Source organism: Seriola lalandi, unplaced genomic scaffold, assembly GCF_002814215.2.
Source record: "Seriola lalandi dorsalis isolate HSWRI2012SDOR001 ecotype SW California unplaced genomic scaffold, Sedor1 jcf7180002054285, whole genome shotgun sequence".
In the NCBI taxonomy this organism is placed as follows: domain Eukaryota; kingdom Metazoa; phylum Chordata; class Actinopteri; order Carangiformes; family Carangidae; genus Seriola; species Seriola lalandi.
Window position 1 is genome coordinate 6,992 of NW_019524838.1, and position 21,940 is coordinate 28,931.

Sequence of the window (21,940 nt, forward strand, 5' to 3'; positions counted from 1 at the left end):
AGGGACTGAGGTGAAGGAGGCAAACTGTTTACCAATCTGTCCCACAGTGGGAGCTTCCTGTGGTGCTCAGGACTCTCGCCTGTGAGCCGTATGGCAGGTCGTGGCAGGTCCCCGTCATGTGAAATGCCTTCCTTGGCTACATCAAGGCATGTTACGAAACTGGCAGACTTGCCATGCAGGCGCAATCCAACAGGACAACGGGTGCCTCAACTGCCGAGTTCTCATGAATGGAGGTAAATATTTGCATGGCAGGACATTAAGGGGTCAGAATGCTAATGCAAATGAGGAGCTTATTGGATCATGGTATGTGGAGGTGAGACAGTTAGTAGCATTTGAACTTCTGTTTTTGTGTCTACAAACAAGTGAAATACTGTGAATGCCTTTAAGGAGAGACGATCCATATGTGTAATATGACATTATCCCCAGCTCTTAAGAGAGACCATAAAGACAGTGGGATACCAGGAGGCAGCCATGACGCTGGGCTTTTCCCTCTGAACAGGTATAAACACTTTTGCATTTAAATCTCATTTGTTTCAAGCAAACTGACCCCTTTAGTTTTCACAGTGACAATTAGTAGTTCAACTTTGTTTGGTTAAATAACATGGTAACATAAACTGGTATAAATGAGCCAAGAAACCAAATATAAAATTCAAACATCTTTATATCAACTCCAGCAAAAATACAAAGTTCTTAACATAAAGATGTATCATTCTTGGGATTACCACAAATAAAGCAGTTATTTCTTTCTAATATACAAAATGAAAATCTTTAAATAGCAACTGTAAAGAATAAACATGTTCAAGTCTGATATTTGGTGGGCTGTTTTAGATTTGCTAAATTCATTAGCCTGCATGGCATTCTTAAATAACAATAAAAACATGACAGGCATGTTTTGCATTTACAGATGATTTACCCTCTAAAGAGAATTGAACATAATAATAAAAAAAATAACACTGTGCTAAAACTGGTATTTTTCCTTAGACGAGACACTAATGAAAGTTACTACTGTGAAAGTAAAGAAACTTCACATTATGAGAACATCTGCCTGACAATCAATGACAATAAAAAACAATAACATAACAATAAAACTGCAACATACTTGGATACATAACTCAGAAGTGTGACTAGACTACCTCAAAAATTTCATATCCAACTTGTGAATAATCAAGGGAACAAATTTATCACCCTGTAATGTGCCATTAATGCTAAAGAGACCATATGCTTCATTCATATTAACCAACCAAATATACATACTTTTCAGGCCTTTGTTGCTTGGAAATATTGTTGCCAAAGTGACAGAAAAGCCAGTTTCCCAAAGTTGTCTCACAGGTTTTCAGTACAACTTTTTGATGCGCACTAAATGTGCATGCATAGTCTTGAACTGTGTTAGTATTTTCAAAGATCAGGGGCATGAAAACAGTTCTGGTTCTTGTCTCCACATTGACAAAACTTAACACATGCAGAAGCAGGTAAAATACTCAAAGTGAAGTCACTATTATGAGCAGATAACAGACTGGACTGCACAGGTGATGAAAACTGACCAAAAACAACATAAAAACACAAACTTTTATCTTGACACATACAGAGCACGCATGCCTGTTTTAACAATTCTCGTATTTGCTTCAACACCTAATACAACTATAATAAGAACCATTGTATGTTAACGCTCTGGGAAAATGGGCATATAAAATAAACCTGTCAGTCAACATAAGAATTTACAGATGAAGCACGAGGCACATACTTTGTGGAACACAAACATTTTGCACACACTCCGTGTAGCAAGGAATATTGACTGCCTCTCAAGGGACTGAAAGCTGTTACAACTAGAGGACAGGAGTTTTCACATTAAGCAACACATTCTATTACTTTACACTTCATAAATAAGGCACCTGGTCACAACAGTCACATATTCACAATGTTGTGATTAGAAGACAGGCTGGAGATACAAACTGCCTACTGACTGTAAAATTTTTATTCAAAAGCTGATCAGCCTTCTCACATCAAGCTCTCTGAACTGTAAATGCAGTGCATACTATCATCTAAAACAATAATTACATACAAAATGGCAAAAAAAAAAAAAAGAAACAAAACAGGATGGTGAATGAATTTAATGTCACCTTGATAACTGCATCATAGCTTAATTTTTGTTATCCTAACTTTTAAAATGAGGTTTGATAGACTATTGTTATCTCCAGCCATGTCGTAGAGTGCTGGAACAGAAAGCCAAACTGCAACTACATCTGCTAGACGTCATGTAGGAACTTGTCCGTAGTCCCTGAACACAGAGCAAACGCTCAGCAAATAATCCAGCACATCTGCAATTTCACACTGAAGCTTTACAAAAGCATAAATGAAATTTCAAAATCTGTTCCTTCTTCACACATTTGCCTACTGAAAAAGGTATCCTCTGAAGGGTTCAGTGAGAATACAAAATAGATACTTCTGGTCCTTCTGAATATATTCACAAAATCCTCTAAATAAAGATGATCTCTCTCTGCAGGTCCACTTTATTTTGATGTCCTGGTGCGCTTAGCTGGGGTCTCTAGAAGCTCCTGAGCTCTCTTTTTTGCAGGCTTTTTTGCACCACGTGGCAACGATGCTGCCTGACGTGTCTTTGCAGGGGATTTTAAAGTGCACCTTCGTGTCAGCGTGGGCTCCTCAGCTTTCCTGGCTGATTTCAAAGATGCTCTCTGTGTTGTCATGGACTTTAGGGCCCTCTTTGAAGCATGACTGGGGCTCCCACTCAAAGGGACTGCCACCTCCATTTTTCTCTGGGACCTTGTTAGTACCTGGTCAGGTGAGGTGCTCTGTTGAGGGGTTTCAACTGCATTCTCTGTAACTTTGATTTCAGCGAGTGTACTTTGTGCTGATTCCTTTGTTTGGATTTTCACAGCATGCATTTTATTCACTGTAGGTTTTTCCACCTCTACTCTCTCTGCTTCACTTGGCTTTTTACTGTCAATTTTGCTTTTAGATGTGTCGCCAGGGTTATGTTCAGATATTTTCGGAGACCCTAGTCGTTGAGAACATCTCTTTGGCAATTCTTTTTTAGTTGTGTCTCTTGAAGCTCTACTACTGCTTTGGGCCTTGACCGCTCTCTCCTGAACAGGATGCTTTACAATTTTTTTGTCAACCAATATTTTCCTTCTTTCCATTTTTGCCGTAGATTCTTTCATTTGTTTACTAACAGGTAGGGGTGACTTCTGTGCCTTCAGAGACGGTTTCAGATTTGACTTTGCCACAGACTTTGCAGTGGCCATTCTTTTCATATTGTTGGTTTTTAAGGTTTTTGAGGCCTTTTTCAGTCTAACATTAGTTTGCTGAACCTGCATCTTCCCTCGGATATTAGAGTATTTCCTCAAGATCCTTGCACTTGCTGGATTCTTTGATTTACCAGAGGATTTCTGGGATTCACTTATCTGTACAGGGGCTTCAGTAGAGGAGTGTGACTTAGTCAAAGTCTGAGTAGTACTGTGAAATTCTCTCCTCTCTTTCCCTTTGACTGTATTTGCCTCTTGCTCCAGGGCTTTAGCAATCAATTTCTGACTCTTGGGGTTGCTCTTTACAGGTGAAGCGATGGCAAACTTTTTCAAATGTTTCTTTAAGCGCTCTGCCTGTAGGCTTGGAAATACCCCCTGAGAGGTCCCTGAAGCACTAGATGAGCTGTGGAAGCACAGCTGTGTTTCTGACGGAAGACGTGTATTCACCTTCTTGACAATGACAAGAGACTTTGTTTCTGTTGATTCAAGGAACCAACGACAAATACTGGTGAGATTAAAACCTTTCATAAAGAGCATTTGGACTGGTGAGTATTTCTGGTGCTCTGAAAACTTTGGTTTTCGGGCCCTGCGTTTACTTTTCCAAATAGCTGCCTGCCTGTCTGCTTTGTTTTTGTATTTTGTTGCCGGCTGACCCTCTTTGTCCAATTGTACCCAACCTTTTTGCATTCTATCATACTTAACGTTTAAATTTGTAATCAGGTGTTGGTTTTCCTCTCCAGTCAGAGTCTCAAAGAATTTGTTTGTAGATTGTTTTGGGGGCTCAGGTCTTGATGTAATGACAGGGACGGCTGAGCTGTGGGGCAACACAGACACTGGAGGGGACTTCACCTGAGCTTTAGTTATTCTTTCTGACATCATTCTGATAGGGGAAGCTACGTCACTCTGTCTTCCAGCTACAGCAAGAGAACTGGTAGAAGGTGAAGCCAATCTTTGTGATCTCAAAGCTAATTTCCTGTTGTCCACTTGTGGCGACTGAGTAACAGACTGGTGGAACATTTCGGTCTTACTGCTTTCACTCCTTAATGGCATTCTTGTGGGTTTGTCCAATATAGAGGAATTGTAATCATCTCCACTTGCAAACCTGTCTTCTAAAGATGCTACATTTGGCTTCTGTGGCAAAGCAATATCAGCTGCTTCAGCGTCCTTTCGGAGAACCCGTTTGCTTCTTAATGGCATAATCAGTGTCTGCATTTCAGTCTTTACAGGACTTTGATTTTCTACCTCCCCGCTAAGTTGCTGTGTCTCATTCTTACTGTCGTCTACGACAACCTTTGCAGACCTTTGTTTGGCTGCCAATCCACTTTCTACTTCATTTTTTTGTAATTCTTCAGAGGTTGTCTCTACTGGCTGCGATTCTTCTGTGTTAAATTCCATACTTGTCTCTGGAACTGTGTTCTGTTGGGACTGTTCAGAGGGTGCAGGGGGAGATGACCTTATTAGAGGAGTAGAAGTAACAGGAAGCGGAGACGGAAGGGGGAGGGAGGGAAGCTGCTGTGTAGATTGAGGAGCATGGGTAGCAGATGGTTTTGGAGATGAAGTGGAAGAGACAGCATTTGCAGTGTGCGGTGATACTGGAGTTCCAATCGGCTTCTGGCTGGTTGATCTAAGTTGCCGTTTGGAATCAGTGCTCTGAGGACTGTCAACAAGCTGATCAGAGAGGACAGGCAAATTATCTTGATCTCTCTGAACTCTTTTTTGTTTCTGGATTTGTTTGGTCCTTGAAGGAACTTTAGACATTGGGATTGATGCTGTGTCAGGAGATGGTTCTGTCACCTGCTCAATCACAGGAGTAGTCTCACTCAAATTTAAAGGTATATGTGTTTCAGGTAGATGTTTCTCCGAATGTTTGTTTTCAACAATTGAATCAATAGCTGAATCAGGAGAAGCAGGAGAAGCTTTACTGGGTAGATCCTGACTGGATTTCACTGGAGTTTTGTTAGGGGATGTGTTGCTGTTACTTGATCTACGACGCAGACTTCTGTCAGAGGCGGATATGGGCCTACCATTAACATAACCCACAATCACTGATTCTGTTTGTCTTAACCGCTTTGGCAGTGAGATTATAGTGCCTCTTTTTCTACGCCAAGGGGGTAATTCCTTCAAGAGCGCATCAAGTGTCTTTGCAGACACATCATATTCATTATTATCATCTTCAGTCGTAAAAGGAATATCACTGTCAACTGCTTCAAGTGTTTCAATTTCTAGCTCTTTCACCATTGGCTCCTCTAATGAACTTATGATGTTGGATTTTTCTGCTACTTCAAAGTTGTTATAGCGTAACTGTGTCTCTGGCTGAAGTTCCTGAGGTTGCTCATCTTGTATTTCCTCCCTTTCATTTTCCTTGATCTCTTCCTCGACTTGATTCACAGGTGATGGGGCACTATTCTCCTGGAGAACAGGCTCACTGTTTTGTTTATCTGATGAAATCTTGGTCTCAGCTTTTTCTATTGTAATATTTTGTAATGGTTCCGCTAATGTTTCTGGGACTGTTTGCTTGGTACTTTCAGGTATGTGCTCTTGAGGCTCAGGCTTATCATATTTTTCTGCTTCAGATGGAGCCTGAGCAATACTTTCTTCACCTCCTGTTATCGTCTGTGAATCTGCAGTTGTATCCTGTTCTAGATCTGTGTTCATATCTGTTTCTTTGTTCTCTACTGAGGACCTTATCGGAGATGGAGGAGTAGACGGCCCCTTATTCTGACACTGATCAGTCTGACTAGTTTCAACTATAACATCTACTTCACTGTCTGCTACCTCCACCACATCTCCTGTTCCTGGTATCACACTCTCATCTGACTCCTCTGGGGACATTTGCTGATTCATTGTCTCCCTGCATGTTCCAGCAAAAGGCATATCCACAGGGGGTACACCTTCAGGTTTTGAAAGTATTTGTTTTGGTGTGACCAATGTGATCAGTTCTGGCATTGGATTAGGACAGTTGCCCCGTCCAGCCAATGTGCGGACAGTTTTTAACTCCCAGATTTCATCTGAATACATGTGTCCTCTGGTGCTTTTTCTGGCATTACGGCGTGGAAGTATGCCACGCTGCTGCTCCTTAAAACACTCTGTAATTGGTTTGTCAATAAAAACAATGTCACAGTGGCCGAGATCAGGGTCAGCCAGTAGCCTACAAGCAGAGTCTCTTGTCCGATGGTCAGAGGATGCCTTGATGGTCTTCCTAGCAGTCCGTGGAGAGTCTGGAGGAATGGTCATGTGGACTGACAACAGTTTTGCTGGTGTATCTTTGGCATGCCCGAGAGTCTCTCTTTGCCTAGCTTGATGTGTGTGACTAGCTTGATTGTGTCTTTTCACAGAGGAGCTGAGTCTAGCACTATGAGTCTCTGTCTTGTTGGATGAGTTTGAGTTACCCTGTCTGTCCTCTGAAGTGTCAGAGTGAGATGAAAGAGAGGCATTGAGCACACATGACAACTTCTTACCATCAGCAACATTGCTGGCCATGATTTTCATCTTAAGAGGTGCATGATCACCGTGCCGGGTGTTCTCTGTATCCACTGGATTAGTGTTTGGAGTGACCAAAGCATGGTTACTCCCTGACCCAGGGCTGCGAAGGTCCAAAGCAGGGCCAGCAGTAACTGATGTTTTCAGCGACACCGCATCCTCTGGAACTTTTTTCATTGCACAACTGCCTGGGATAGAATGGGACATATCCTGGACTTCTGACTTGGGACTGGATTCTGTGGGAAACCTCAACTCCAGGCATGACTTCTCAGGTGTGACTGCAGTGGATTTTGCAGTGGAACAAGCATTTCCCTGTATCCCAAAGGTAGAGTTAGAGGCTTGCTGTGTATTGGAGGATGCAAGTGCTTTGACCTCTGTCTGTAGAAAACCTATGGCATCTACTATCTGCCTCTGATGGTGGGGGCAGAGTTTGGCCATGAACTGTTCCAGCGTGGAGGTGGACTGCAGGTCTTTTGCCTTTGCAACACGCAAGTCTGGAGTCTCACTGAAAGGAAAAAAAGAATAAAATAGATGTAACTACACATCAAGAATAAGCAACATTGGTTCATAATATTGACTGCTATGTGACTATTACATTTATGGAGAAAAATTCATTGCTACAAGTGCCTAGCAAAATTGTCAAAAAGTGATGGAGCTAAATGTTTGTGAGAAATAATTCACAAATGTATGACAATGTTTGTCATTGCATATTTATTAGAAGAATAAGTGATTTTAAAAGTGAACCTTTCATCCAGTGAACTCTAACAATTACATTGTTACAACTATTACATTTTTCTTCTTTGCACAGTGGTGCTTTTTGTTACAGTATACATCAAGAAAATGTTTTACATGCACAAGACATATAGTAATGGTGGCCCACTTTGATCAAAACAATTCAAACACATTTATCACTTGAAAGAGCAAATACATTGGGGCAAATATAGAGTACATCATTTTGAAAAGTTTTTGTGTATTCAATGACTAGTGTAGAGGTGACATTTAGACACAAGTGCTCAACAACTTGAAACAAATTAAACCAGTAAAAGAAACATCAGGTATGACTGAACATAAGCAAAATTAGTTATTCTAATACCTGTGAGGTTTTCTTTCTTTGGGGGGGGGGCATGTTTTATATATTTGGCTGAAGTTGTGTCAGTGAGGTAGATCTATTACAAAATTCTCCGATATCTTTGGAGCATTTATACCGTCACATTATGCCAAAAATATATTTATCTTATAACTCTTATATATAACTTTGTAAAGCAAGTATTTCCCAAGCTACACTGTGGTCTTTTCAGAAGAAAATGAATGGACAAATGAAACCAGATCTGGATTCCTGAGGTGACATGTCACAAGGCTATATTGAGTGATAAAAAAGAGAAATTGCTTTGCAGAGCAATAGGTGCTGGCAACTGCAAGATGAAGATGTAGTTGGTAAAAAATTCTGACACTCTGTCGACTAATATTTGTTTAAAGCAGTCCGGTAATTATAAACTAGCATTGTGTTTGTATACAACAGTTTTAGGATGTTACATTAAGTAGTATGTTTTTATTTATTGTGTCCTGTTTGGGGCACTGAACTGTAAAGAAACATGTTAATTTAATACCCCAGTGGTCAACATCTTATCTGACCTGAGGTTATATTGACATTCATTGTGCAACAAAGTATAAAAATAATAAAACAGTGAAAATGTGTACTGATGTTTTTTGGCTAGAAAACATAAGATGATTTGTACAGCATGCCAAAATATTTCGAATGTAACTTTTAGAGATTAAAAAATAAATTTTAGAGATTAGAAAAATAACATTTGCTGCAACCGGAACCTGACCAACTTTTTTGCTAAGCTCATTAATTTCGCATCCCTGCTTGCAAAGTCTAAGGAGTAAACTGGAATACCTGAATAACTAGTGGTAAGGGTTTCATCCCTGAGGGTTTTCGCTTGGTTTCATTTAGCATTGCAGTAAGAGACTGACACAAAGTACATGTCTTTTTCTTCCACAGGAGTAAAATAACAAATCTAACAAGCAGAACCAAACTAAATTCCAACTAAATTCCAAAATATTTTACAACCACACAGATATGGATGTGTTAACTCATCCACAATGTTCATATACTGTACATTAGGGACATAAATAATATGGCAATTATCAACTACTGTATGACGGTATTTTATCATACATCTTCACTGAACCAATAACCACATTTTGAATTGGTTTAGTGATATTTCAGGATCACAGTTAATCTACTTGATACATTGTTCACTTGACAGTAAACACGCCAACACTCCATTACTTTAAATAAAAGATCCTCAAAGATAAACTTCACCATATACAACTAACTGACACTGACACATATGATTTAGTCCGATCATGCAAAATACACCCAGTGTCATTCCTTTAAACATTGGAAATGTTAAATCAAAAATAAAAAAATCTGTACATAGGTTTTATAGATTTATAGATTATATATAGTCATTTGGAGAACCACATCATTTGCAGTTATCTAAAGACTTTTGTCCTTTTACCAAGCAGAAAATACCCAACTTGTGTTGGAATAAAGTGGGACAATCTTAAAAGTTATCCCTTCATATCTATCATGTAAAAGAGTTAAATATACCTTTTACTTATTATATAATTATGTATCATATATATATATATATATATATATATATATATATATACACACATATATACTTCTACGAGTTAGTTTTTGTTTTATTAAAGCCGTTTACATTCATGGTTACTTAAATGTTGCTAAAACCATTAATTAATAAGTATCAATCAACAAATACTGCATTAACAAAACAACTCCAAACATGTGAATAGGTATGTAAGGAGAGATAAACTCTTCCCCCACTTTCACAAAAAAAAAGGTTTCTTGGAAGCAGGACACCACGAAAATTGCTTTTGTCACAACTGTCCAAAAAAAAACAAAAATACAACAAGCTTACACCATCATCACCCGAAAAGAACAAAGAATTGAGACATAGAAAACATTAATTAGATCACGGTGCAATTAACTACAAGGATACACTGAAATATTTACAAATGGTAGAACAGAGTCTTATATCAACTTTATAACAGCTCTCTCTGTAAGCTATTTGCTTCACGATAAAATATGTGTTGTGTACATGACAAGCTGCTACATAAAACAGCTATGAGAACAGTAGAGTGTGATATGGGTTTTTCAGATGAGGTAGTCGACCATATCATTTGCTACAATAGATAATGAGGAGCATAAATATATGCGTTACCTGTCAATTTACCCAAAGCGCTTGCAAGTTTATAATATATTAATTAAAATGCATTAAACACTTAATGAGAAAATAAACTGTGACTTTTAAAAAAATGCTGGATGATTGTCAATGCAAGAATAATTAAATTAACGATTTATCAGTTACGAAAAATTAAGAGTTTTAACTTGGAGGGAGAGGAAATGCAAACCATAAAGCCAACATGACATATAAGTAATCTATTGGACTGCCTAGGGCCCCTGTGGCCACCAGAGGGCCCCCAAGAGTGGTGGAAATGTCCCATGAGAGAGCTTGAATCAGAGCTGGGCGGTCCTTTAAGCTCGCTAAGCAAGTTACAAAGGGCCCTGAAAATTACGTTAGGGCCCGGCCTCCCCCTCATGTTAAAGCGAGTATTAGTGTTAACAACTTAGATGAAAGGATGACATGGAACTATCCTTCTAGTCACGAAAAGAAAAAAAAAATGACAGTGCATTGCGGGAACAGCAATCAGATGAACTTCTCCTCTTCTAGTTTGATGTCAGCAAATAACAGTAACATTAAGTTTATGTGCATCTCTCTCTACTCTGTGTCTTGCTTGCTTGCCAGCCACTTCCAGGGCTGTATTCTGTGACTTTGTGCCTGAGAATGAGATACAACTACTTATATAACTAGAAAATAAATAATGTTAATAAAGTTATAATAAATAACTATAATTATTTATTTGATAAGCGCCAACAGGAAATGGTGTTCATAAACTGCAGCTTGCATGTCACACATGAACGTGTTCATATGCACGTGCACAAAATAAAACTCTTGCTATCCAACAGCAACCTCCGTGGTGACCAGGTTTAGTTACAACTCTAGACTAATGCAACATGGGAAGCAATGGAGTGACTTTGACTATGAATTAAAAATTGAATTTAAAATCTTGATTAGCTGGGCATACTGGGCAATATGTATGTAAATTCCTCAGTATATAACCATAAAGTATTAAGCCAAACTATTGTATAAATAGTATTTTATATTTAAAAATGGTTTACATGGCTCTCGGGTCAGGTAGGAGGACACCTTAGCAGAATTTTGCTTAGGGCTCCAGTGAGGTCAGGACCAGAAAGAAAACATATCTGCATTTAGTGCAAGAAGTAGCAAAAACTAAGAATAGGAGCCCAGCAAATTAGTCAGTAAGTTAAACATAAAGTCATACTATTGTTACAGTGCTATTAACAAACAAGTGTGAAAGTCCCTAAACTATATTTTACTGCTTGAACCAACTCTCACAAAAAATGTATACTATTTTAACAGCGTTATGTAATATCTATCCAAGTTAACTGCTTGTTGTTATGGAATTATTTCTGTAATGAAAACATCCTCATTCTAACATGGTGTATATCTAAAAGGCTGCAAAAATTGCAAAAAAAAAAAAAAAAAAAAGAGTTGAATAATGGGGCATGACCCCATACTTTGAAATATCCTGATGTGTAAGTGATAATGCACAATGAGGTGTCCTAATAGAGCAAAATAATGGACAAGGCAGAGTTGAAACAGAGAGTTCCCTCTGCCAAGTCCACAAGGCAAAAATTCAGTGAAAATTGCATGTAATGGTGACAGGCCTTTTTTTTTTCTTTTTAAAAAAAAAAAAAAAAGGTTTTCATCCGTAACCTTTACATATAGTAACAGCACCATGACATGTATGTAAGGACGCGGCATCAACCTGAGCTTTGGTATAGCCCCACACACCGACACCCTTGCATGTTTTTTTTACTTGGGAAAAAAAAAAAACTAATCCATAAAACAAAGCAGAAATCATCAACTATCATCAACACAGATATTCCAAAAAATTGCAGTAAATCTGAGACTGTCTGTAACTGCAAAAAAAAAAAACAAAACATGAAATTTAACTAAATCTAAGGGGACTTTCAAATGCAATGCTTATATGTTATATTCACTAATTCAAGTAATATATCTTGGAACCCTGACAGCAAGGCGATGAACTATCACATTTCCCCTCTACAGAGATGAAACAACATTTTCATTGAATTTTTGCCTTAGTAACTTGAGATACAGGTTGATGATTGTAATAGTAGCTAACAAGTTAACTTTGCTAGCTAGCAAATGTTAGCAAGCTAGCACAGTCAGCTAGCATGTTAAGCTCTATCTGCTAATATTGCTTATTGATAATATTGACCAAGTTCTGTGTTTTATAAAATAAAGACTTCTGTCTAAAAATGATAATAATGCACCTAGATTATATTTAGAGTAAATAAGTAAGCATTTTCAAAAATACTTGTATGTATTTTAGAGTTAGGAGTTATCTGATGCCAAGAGTTTAGCTAATGCACTATTTGTGACTGCGAAGAATTAGGTTACTACAACAAGTTATTATCAACACAAACCAGGCAACTGTTTTTAATTGACCTGAAGAGACAAGTCTTTATCATGTGCCATGGGCAAGCAAGGTGTGTGTGTGTGTGTGTGTGTGTGTGTGTTTGTGTTCTATATGTGTATGGTAATACTTGTTTTTTTTTTGCATTATTGTGATAAATCAATAGAACAAAAACCTGCCTTTCTTGTGTCTGAGAGAAAGACATGCCAGAGATAACAGTTGAAATCTGAAAAAGACAAGCCCTAAATCACGTAGACCTGAAATGCTGTGAAGGGCTACACTAGCATTGAACTGCTACTGATAACTAGCTAAGGTAGGTTGTAAGGGCAGAGTTGGAGAGTTGGATACACATACTTGTCAGTAAGACATCCTGAAATGTTACCTCAAAGAGCTGTTTGGGTGTGCTACGCTTTCCCTGTTAGAGGTGACTTGTATGAGGCAATGATTTAATTAAGCATATCTGTAGCTGAGGTATATTTATGTGCTTACAGTAACTCATTATCTAATAAAGACATTTTCTTTGACTGACAAGTATTGCATTCCTATGTGAAATTATCCTGAGTGCAGTGAAGGCAATGAAAAAAAACTATTACCATTAATATAGTTCAGTAAAACATACAGAAAAAACAAAAACAAAAAAAGTGTCAAAAACGTGTCATGCTTTTAAAGATAGTCTTAAAAGGGAAAGTGAAATTTTGGACAACAGACCATGCTAATCTGACAAACTATCATAATAAACAAATATTTTGGAATTAATAAATATTTTGAATTATAATAGTGTTTTTCCTCATATCTCCAGTGTCCATTTCAGTCATAGAGTTGTATTTGCAAAACAGTGAGAGAGACTTTCACTGTCATCCATAAAACATTTGCAAGCCTACATACTCAGTAGTATTTACTTATCATTACTTAACATATGATCAAGTGCTCTGAACAGTACTGAGAGAAAACACTGAGGGGCGCCACTTCCTTAGACATGCCTCAGTTTGGCTCTGTGTGTAAAGAATACATTTATTTACATTTAGTCAGAAATTATTATTTTAAGCATAACCTAAAATAAATAACCTGACATTAATTAACAATATGCTGTAGTACAAACAGCAAGTATACCTTCCAAACACATTTTGTAGGGCAGGGAGACACGGAGTGTTTAAAATAGATGACCATAGACAAACATATTAATGTATTAATTAAATAAATCAATAATAAATTTGGGTAATTTGGTTTAAAAGTTACACAAATGTTAAGGTGTTATGGAAAAACAAGTCAGATCCTACCACTGTCTGGCAAATACAACATTTGTCTGGTTAAAAACGACATCATTATTAGGACTTTACGGATATCACTCATTTGATGAGAGGCTTCCATCATGGAAATCATTTCCATTCTCATCAGATGTACTCTCTCTTTTCTCAGAAACAATGTGCAGGGGGTTTTGGAGTTCTTTCCTCTCAGCGAACTGTGAACCACCCTGCTCCTCTATCTGGCTTATCAGCTTCAGTTTCTTTTTGGGGGGATGTTTCAAGGTCCCCAGTCGCTCCTTAACTTTGTATTCCAGTGTGCTGTGTGGAATGCCATAGATCGATTGGGCCTTGGACACACTCATTTTCCCACCCATCACCACCACAATAGCCTCTTCGAGCAGCTCAGTGTTGTACTGTCGATATCGCCCACGTTTCTTCCTTGGCTGCTTGTTACCTAGGTCTGACTCTGAATCCAGAGGATAGTTTCCTCCCAAGGCTTGGCGGTCAGTGACGCAAGGCCAGTATTCCTTCTCCGAACCTGAGCTATTTAAACCTCTGCTGCTCTTTTTCTGGATGTGCCTGGGTACGATGGAACAGAGCTTCTTTTCCAGACCGTTCTCACAAAGCGAACCTGAATACTCAGTGGACAAGGAATCCCAAGACGGGTCTGTTCCTGTGGCCAAAACTCGCACCTGGGGAATCTTAAGGTCAAACGATGATGAATGAGAAAGAGAGAGGCTGTGGTCCGTGAAGGCCTCCTGGAGGTTTCCTTTCTCATAGGCAAGTGACTTTGTCAAAAGTCCAGCGGCTTCCAACAATTTGGGTATGTCTTTAAGGTGCTCACTAGCCTCACTGTTGGCTTTAAGTTTGAGAAGAGCCCCAAAATGAGTTTTGGAATTCCAGGAATCAGATCCATTTTTAAAAAGGTCACTGGGTGTGGAGCTGTGGTTATGGCTGAGAGGTGACTCTGGGTCGCTCTCCAGATCGGCCTCCTCTTTGATGTGCAGCGAGTATGCAAGGGACGCTGACGATTTATAACGGGTGGAGTGGCCGATATTCTCCCTCCTCCTCCCATCCTGTAGGCTCCTCATAAACAGCCCGACCTGTCCGTCCGCTCTCAAGGATCGCCTGATTGGATGGAAGGAAACTGGGTGTAAGCAGAGCTTGCACAGTGCCTTTTTTCTTTTCTAAAGGAGGATGGGTTGGGGTGGGGAGGACGTTGGCCACTCCTTTATTATATGATCTTGCTTTGGTAACATCACTATCTTTTAGAATGACTGACTGTGTGGTTGTGTGTGTGACTTTTAAGAACAAAAAAGGCTCAAGTTTGATAATTTTTTATTTGGTTGCTTTAATAATTGTTTACAAATTTTGCATCAACATAAGAAATAAGAAACAAAAAGAAAGGGCAAAGAAACAATAAAAATAAAGCAAAGAAAAAGGCATTTATTGGAGTACATAAAAGTCTTAGTATTGTCGTGGCTCAAAAAGCACAGCCAGAAGGAGGGGTCATTTGTCATTGCAGTAAAGCAGCTTGGCATGTAGCTGTTAAACGGGGCATAAAAACTATGCCATACAAAACAGCCAATGCAAATAGAGTTCTTGACATTTTGAGTGTGACGTTACCACTAAACAAGCACAGCAATAAAAGAGTAAGCCAGCAGTGGGTTGTGATCAAACTCAAAACGTAACCGACTAAATGAAGTGCAATGACCTAAATTAATTTAATTATATTTAAAACTGATTTTTTTTCCCCAAATGAAAAATTAGGAGTTAATCTCCAGAGTTGCGACTGCATACACATTTGCTTGTGGCTGAAATGGCCTGATGTCAAGCTAATATGTCTGCATCAAAATCTTTACCCAACGAAAAAAAAGTCCCAACTAGTCCTTTTAGAATCTAAACAGCTTAATGTGGGAGTTTCATTACTTAATTTCTGCACATACCTCAAATATAGATAGTTTTCATATAGATACTAGCCATTTTTTAATTAAACTGAGGACACTGTGCATGCTGTTTATCATATTCAAAGTAAGATGAAAGTCAAAAGCAGCTTTATTCTGCTAGGAATGATCATCAAATTTAGATCCTATCAGCTCTCAAAGCAGCAGAAGAGGAGAATGCGAAGCCCCTGTTGCTTAATTAATCCAAATATTTTAATTATAGAGACATCAAGTCCAGTCGAGTATAACAGAATAAAGAGGCTTTGGTCTCAAGGAAAACAAAAGAGGAACGAACTACAAAACATAATCCTAAAATCTAGTTAGATAAAGATATATTCTCAAACGTTTAAATGAATTAAAATGGCACTTTGTTTAAAGAGAATATGATTAAAATTTGAAATACAGCCCTATGATTTGAACGAATAACATTAAAAAGCAAAACGTATATTTACTTATACTTGGTGCAGTGACTATGCTCTACAAAATCGTGTGGCATCATATTTAGTGGAAGCATGTATGATTTGAACTACTTGTGTTACCAGTATAGTAATAAATGTACAGGCAATGCAAGAAATCTTTCCTTGGAAGAGGAACATGGCATGCACATGTAAATTAATTTATTAACACCCCTGCTAGTACATTACTTCTGGTACGACATCACTGAAAATCTCGAGTGTTAAAATACAAAATTATATCTACTCTCTGCTGCATTTGTGCAGGAATTCAGTCCTCAAGGAGCAGTTTCTTATGGTTTTATTTACCCTGAAATCTGTTGATCTGGTAGATCAATGTTTTTTGACAAAATACCTTATATATTACTCACCTTGCATATACTTGCAAGAATATTAGCAAGGATGCAAGTCCTGTAGTAAATCATCATCAGGCCAGCAGGTGCCATGCCAGACAATAATGAACAGAAAACAAAAACAAGTCCAAACTAACAGAATCCTTTTAAGCCACAATAGCTCACAAACTAACAAGATGCTGCTTGTGTAGTCCCTAGCTGGTAATAAGAGTGACCTGTCAGACAAAAAACGAGGAGCAGGCAGCTGCATTAACTTAAAGCCTGCAGGGTAATTCATTCTGAACGACAGCATGATGCAAATGGCATCCTCTAGGACGCACCGGAGTGAGGTTTCAAAGAAGAATCAAGCAGCAGAAGCACATAGAAGATGTTTCCTCTGTTGCAGTTGGTCAAAACCTTAATTATTTTTCTTTGTGGCCAAAAACATTTCTGTTAGCATGACCCTGTTTGTTGTTGTTCATTTTCATCAAGCAACCAACTGGCTGAGTGATCTCCAATTTCAGGACTCAAATTTCAGGCCTCAGCCCCTTGCAGTGATACCACTACACATAACCAGTACCACATCAGTTAAAAAATCCAATTTATTCCAAATCCATTTTGTGGTCATCCTAAAGTACAATGTAACATATCCTCAAAAACATTACTGCTTAAGGACTGGAGACTAAAGAGACAAAGAGAAAGAAACTTATCTTACCCCTTGAGTGTGGATGTGGCTGGAGAAAGGCAGGGACTACGGACAGGCAGGTTGCTGCTACAGCGATTCTTTTTGATGGATAAGTCAAGGACTCCATCTGTAAAAAAAAAAAAAATTTTTAAAAATTTAAAAAATAAATAAATTCAATGCTAGGTTCAGACTAGATACACGCTGCTCTGTTACAGATATGTTTAACTTCACATTACCTTGTTCACTGGGCTCAGCCGGGGGCTTCTTGATGGTGAGGTCAAGAGGAGCATCCTGGTCAGCCATGAGGAGCTTGCTGAGGACGGGGTTCTGGTTGTGTGCAGGCCCAGCCAGGGTGGCAGCAGGGCTGGTAGGAGGAGGGGCCCCTGAGAGCAAGGGTGGGGTCGGCAGGCTTTGGTCAGAGTGAGGCTGAGAATCTGAGCAACTGTCCTGAGGGGAGCTGGTTTTTGAGGTATATTCGGCAGCAAACTGTCGGATCATTCTCTGAAGGATCTCTCGAGCCACTACTGGAATGTGTGGGTCCGAGAAATTTGGCACATCTGAAAGGAAAAAATACAAAGGTAAAAACAGTTGGGTCTTTATCCTTTATGGCTAGCTATAAGTGTATGTAAACAATGCCCAAGTAATTTTCCATTGGCAATAAGAGCTGAAGCAATCTGAATTAATGTAAATAAAAGTTTAAATAACAGCATAGACAAAATAAAAGCATATTAAGCAACAGCTATTATTGTCATAACATTGCAACATACTGATGCACTTGTCCTGCTTTGTCACTGGGACATTAACTCACCTTTTCTGCAGAGAACTGCATTGAGAAATTCCTCGGCTTGTTTCTCTAATCTGCTGATTGCTGTCTGATCTTTCACCAGGAGAGGTTTGTGTGCGTCTTCAAGCCCCTCGTTGCTTAAGCCAATTAAGTGTTCCTGTCAAATGACAAAATGGGTCAGTCAACGGACTTCAGAGAACAGGATGCATGTATACTGAACAAGACAAAAGAAGTTTTTTTTTTCAGTTGACTGAATTAATCTCACTCTCCTCACTTTGTAAGAGTAACTAATTCTTCAAGGAAACCAAAGGTAACTAAAGGTAACTAAAGGTATTCCTAAAACTCATCTATCCATCATCCAAGCCACGTCTGCTGTTAAAAGTTCTGGGGCACTCCTAAAATTATAGCTTCAAGTCTGGATTGTGATCTTCATCCTATGCTCTGTCACCACAGTGGCTAGAATCATGGAGAAAGCTACTTTTACTTCTCCCCCTACAACTGAACAAAATTCTGAGACAAACACCAGAATGTAAAAAAGTCATAGAGAAAAGAAGAAATTGTACCTTTACTTTGTCTCGTCTCAAACAGCAGAATAGACAATTTTCATCAAATGACCAGTCAGACACTCCTGTTGGCTCAAAATCTGTGGACACAAAACAGATGATAAACATCTTTGTTCTTTAGTTTTTGCAATAAAAATAACAGATGTTCTCCAATTCCCTGATTGATACGCATATAGTGTGTTTTAAGGTACTGTCATCAGCAGCAGCACAACAACCAAATGGTCTAGCTGCATGTAGGATGCATGGATGCATCATAAAAAATTGTTAGACTGAAACCGAACACAGGACACTGCAGGTTTCAAACAAATATTCTTCAGAGCACACTTCAGTGCTGAGACTCAATGACAAATGTATGAATGAAATGAATTAGTCGGTCATAATGAAAGTGTTTTGATTTGTGTTAGTGAAACTGATCGAGTACACTGATTCAGTTCAATTTAATTCTCAGCCGACTTTCTCCCCAACTGCTAGTGTAGAAAGTCTACTTAGACTTAGACAGTCCTCTTACTGCAAATGCAATGAAACCCCAAATAATGGCCACTATTGTCTCACTAACACCATGCATTGTAAAAATGTATGTAGGACACTGTAGACTTTTACACTGGCCCCACACCATCCAAAACACCAACTTTGTAGGAACACAAGGCATCTTCTCTTCTGCAGCCAGAGGGGCTGTCTTGTAGAGTGAATGTAGAGGGGTACCAGATGGTACAATGCAGCTGCATTGTCATAAATGAGCAGATAACAGATTACACTAAAATTCTCATTCATGTCATTCATACATTTGTATGATCATGGCCACTATTACGATGTAGGGAATGGTCTGAGATACTTACCCTTAAATAATTTAAGGTCTTCTACCAACTCTGGACCAAACAGACCTTCAAGGATGCTCTCAAAACCTGAGGAAAGACATGAAATTCAGTCAAATGTGCAGTTGTCAATGGCAATCATACAACAGCACACTGACCTAGCATTTGTTAGGTTTCAGTCCTAATTAAGCCTTGGTGTTGAAACCAACAGCAGCAGAACAGAAACTCAAAATGAACACAACACAAGACAACCTTACCTGCCCAGGGACACAAGTTATTTGTTGTAAAATAGTTAAAACCTGGTCTACTTTACATCACTGCCATTTCATGTGATAATGTCTTATTCATACACCCAGGCTTGTCTTTTCCTTTCTACTTCATCTTGACAACCCCTGTAAGCAACCCTGTGCTTCTGTTAAAACACACATTATCAGCTTTACTTCAACAGTAAATACATGCACTCCATCCTCCTGTTGCCAAGCAACTGAAGTACCTACAGAGTTGGGAGTGACTGCACGTTGTAACATTAAAAAGGAAACAGCCAGAAACAAGGCTGGTAGTTGGTGTCAAAGTACCTATACAATATCACAGATCCAGAATTCAACCAAAACCAGATCACAGTCTACTAAGTTATAGTTTCCAGATAAGTAACTTACAAAACACTGGCTGCAATAGCAAAACATCTTATATCACATATACAAGCTTAGAAAAATCTTAAAGGCATTACTGAAGAGATGGTGGTATCCTACAGTCCCAGCTTTTTGATAAAGACATATATTGATATAGTGAATTATGCTGCATAGGGCTTCATTTAACAGTGCATTAACACAATATGCAGTGTCTGCTTACTGCCTCAGGGTTAAAATAACCAATCCAAAACCACTACATGCATGAAATCAAGCGCTAAAGAGGTCAGAGGTAACATCTGTCTACTGATGTAAAGAGAGTGCACTATTCTAAATGTGCTAAGAACTAATAAAAGGTCAAAGCAAAATCATGAATCAAATCATTCTGACACAAAAAAACATAAGACGGTTATTACAAAGCTATGTAAAACACATATGCATTAGTAGCACTGAAAATTTAAAATATGTAAAAATATGAAGGCCTTAATGACAATGAATATCACGTTAAATTATCCAAATTAGTTGAATTGATTATCAAACTAAATATTATAGTAAAGGCCTACTTACAGTATGTCTTCACAGATAACAAGTGAGAAAATGATCAACCCTTACCATCCACTCTCTTCCTAAACTCACAGTGAATTCACTGAAGGCTGTCATCTGTTAAAATGCCCTCGCTGTGCTTCCCTACAAATTCCCACCCACTTTTCAACAGCCAAACATAAAGGGGGGTGGGGTGGTGGGGGGCAAAGTGAAACACAGCCTTGCCTATAGCTGCAACGTGAGTCTGTTTCTGGGTTAGTGCACAGGACTTCAGCTGAAGCTATCCAATCCTATTTCTGAAATATTTCAGAGGCAGGAGGAGAAAAGTAGGTCATCCACTTTCATTTGACAAAGCAGCGCCATGACATCAAACTACTCTTCAGGAATTCTGTTTAGGGCATTTAAAAATGTGTCATGCTGTAAACCATGACTTTGAGGCAATATTAACACTTTCCAACTGGCAGAGCATAGTGTGGTGTAGTGGCTGATGAAAAGAACCTCTACACACAAGCCTCATTTTGGGACCAGCAACTAAAATTTATAAGCGCAAGCTGCCTACATGTGCAATGGATAAAATATTGATAGTGTGCGTAGCTGTCATGCGAGCTCTACAAAATAAATGAGCAAAAAAAAAAAAAAGAATAATAGTCACAGTTCACATGCACAAACATCTGAATAAAAACACACGTCACTTTAGTTCCTATTTGAAGTAACTTCCACAATTTAATTATACTGGAGAGGAATTAGGCCACCATTCAGCTGCTGCTACACATCTGGTTTGATATATAGTGATCTGATAGCCTCCAGATACAATAATAAGCACAGGGTATAGAGGTACAAAGTGATAATGAGAAAAAGAAAAAAGGAGTCCCGTATTATGTGCCATCGGGCTAAACACCTAATAAAATTTAAAACTATTCGAGGACTAATGAAAGGACACTCAGGACAAAGATATCAGGTTAATGAGGCTGGCAATCTTAATCCATTGCAAACATTTGGGGGGGGGGGGGGGGGGGAGATCACGCCTACAGGCCTAATTGCATTGACAACATGACATTGAGCCTCATTAGAAGATTTAGTCCTTTATCCAGAATTGTTAGTCATTTTTTTTAACTATGGGAGCTAGTTAGTCATTTATGTCAATCATCGAGCTCCATATGAGGGAATTATGATTCAAGAACATTTTGCTATTTCCAACCTTTGCTGGCTTGTTTCTTGTTTACTTCAGATGCATATCACAGCTTGCCTCCAGGTAATTTACAGTTGAGTGAGGGGATGGCTTAATTCATACAGAGGTATGCTTAACTAAAAATAAAAACAACAAGTCGGAATGAAAAATGAAGAGGAGATGACAGCAGCAACATTTGTATTCATTCAACTAAAGTTTCACAATTTAACCATGTAATAATGGAAAAGGCATCGCCAAAGCTGACCTCACACCCACTGTAATTTCCTTATTGGCTCATTTTAGATAAATGAGAAACAATAATATTATTTAAACGTTATTGATTACTTTATATTTATTGTATGGAAATGTTTTAAGTGCAGCATTAATAAATATGTACAAGTCAATACAGTTTTCTTTTCATTCATACATCAT

General features: G+C 38.5%; 1 protein-coding gene across 2 annotated transcripts in view; it reads right to left on the bottom strand.

The window, feature by feature from the left end:
* Positions 1–643: 643 nt before the first annotated feature.
* LOC111654682 (ligand-dependent corepressor-like) overlaps positions 644–21,940 on the bottom strand; it is a 28,457-nt gene continuing 7,160 nt past the window's right edge. The window contains exons 2-7 of one of the 2 annotated variants that reach the window (XM_023405789.2): positions 19,196–19,261; positions 18,360–18,439; positions 17,821–17,953; positions 17,249–17,569; positions 17,043–17,139; positions 644–7,245 (exon numbers count right to left, since the gene is read on the bottom strand). In XM_023405789.2, the coding sequence (XP_023261557.1) occupies positions 2,508–7,245; positions 17,043–17,139; positions 17,249–17,569; positions 17,821–17,953; positions 18,360–18,439; positions 19,196–19,261 (5,435 nt within the window). In that variant the 3' untranslated portion in view covers positions 644–2,507. Of the gene's footprint in view, positions 7,246–7,436; positions 14,729–17,042; positions 17,140–17,248; positions 17,570–17,820; positions 17,954–18,359; positions 18,440–19,195; positions 19,262–21,940 lie in introns of those variants that run through there. The other variant, XM_023405790.2, reaches the window with a different exon arrangement.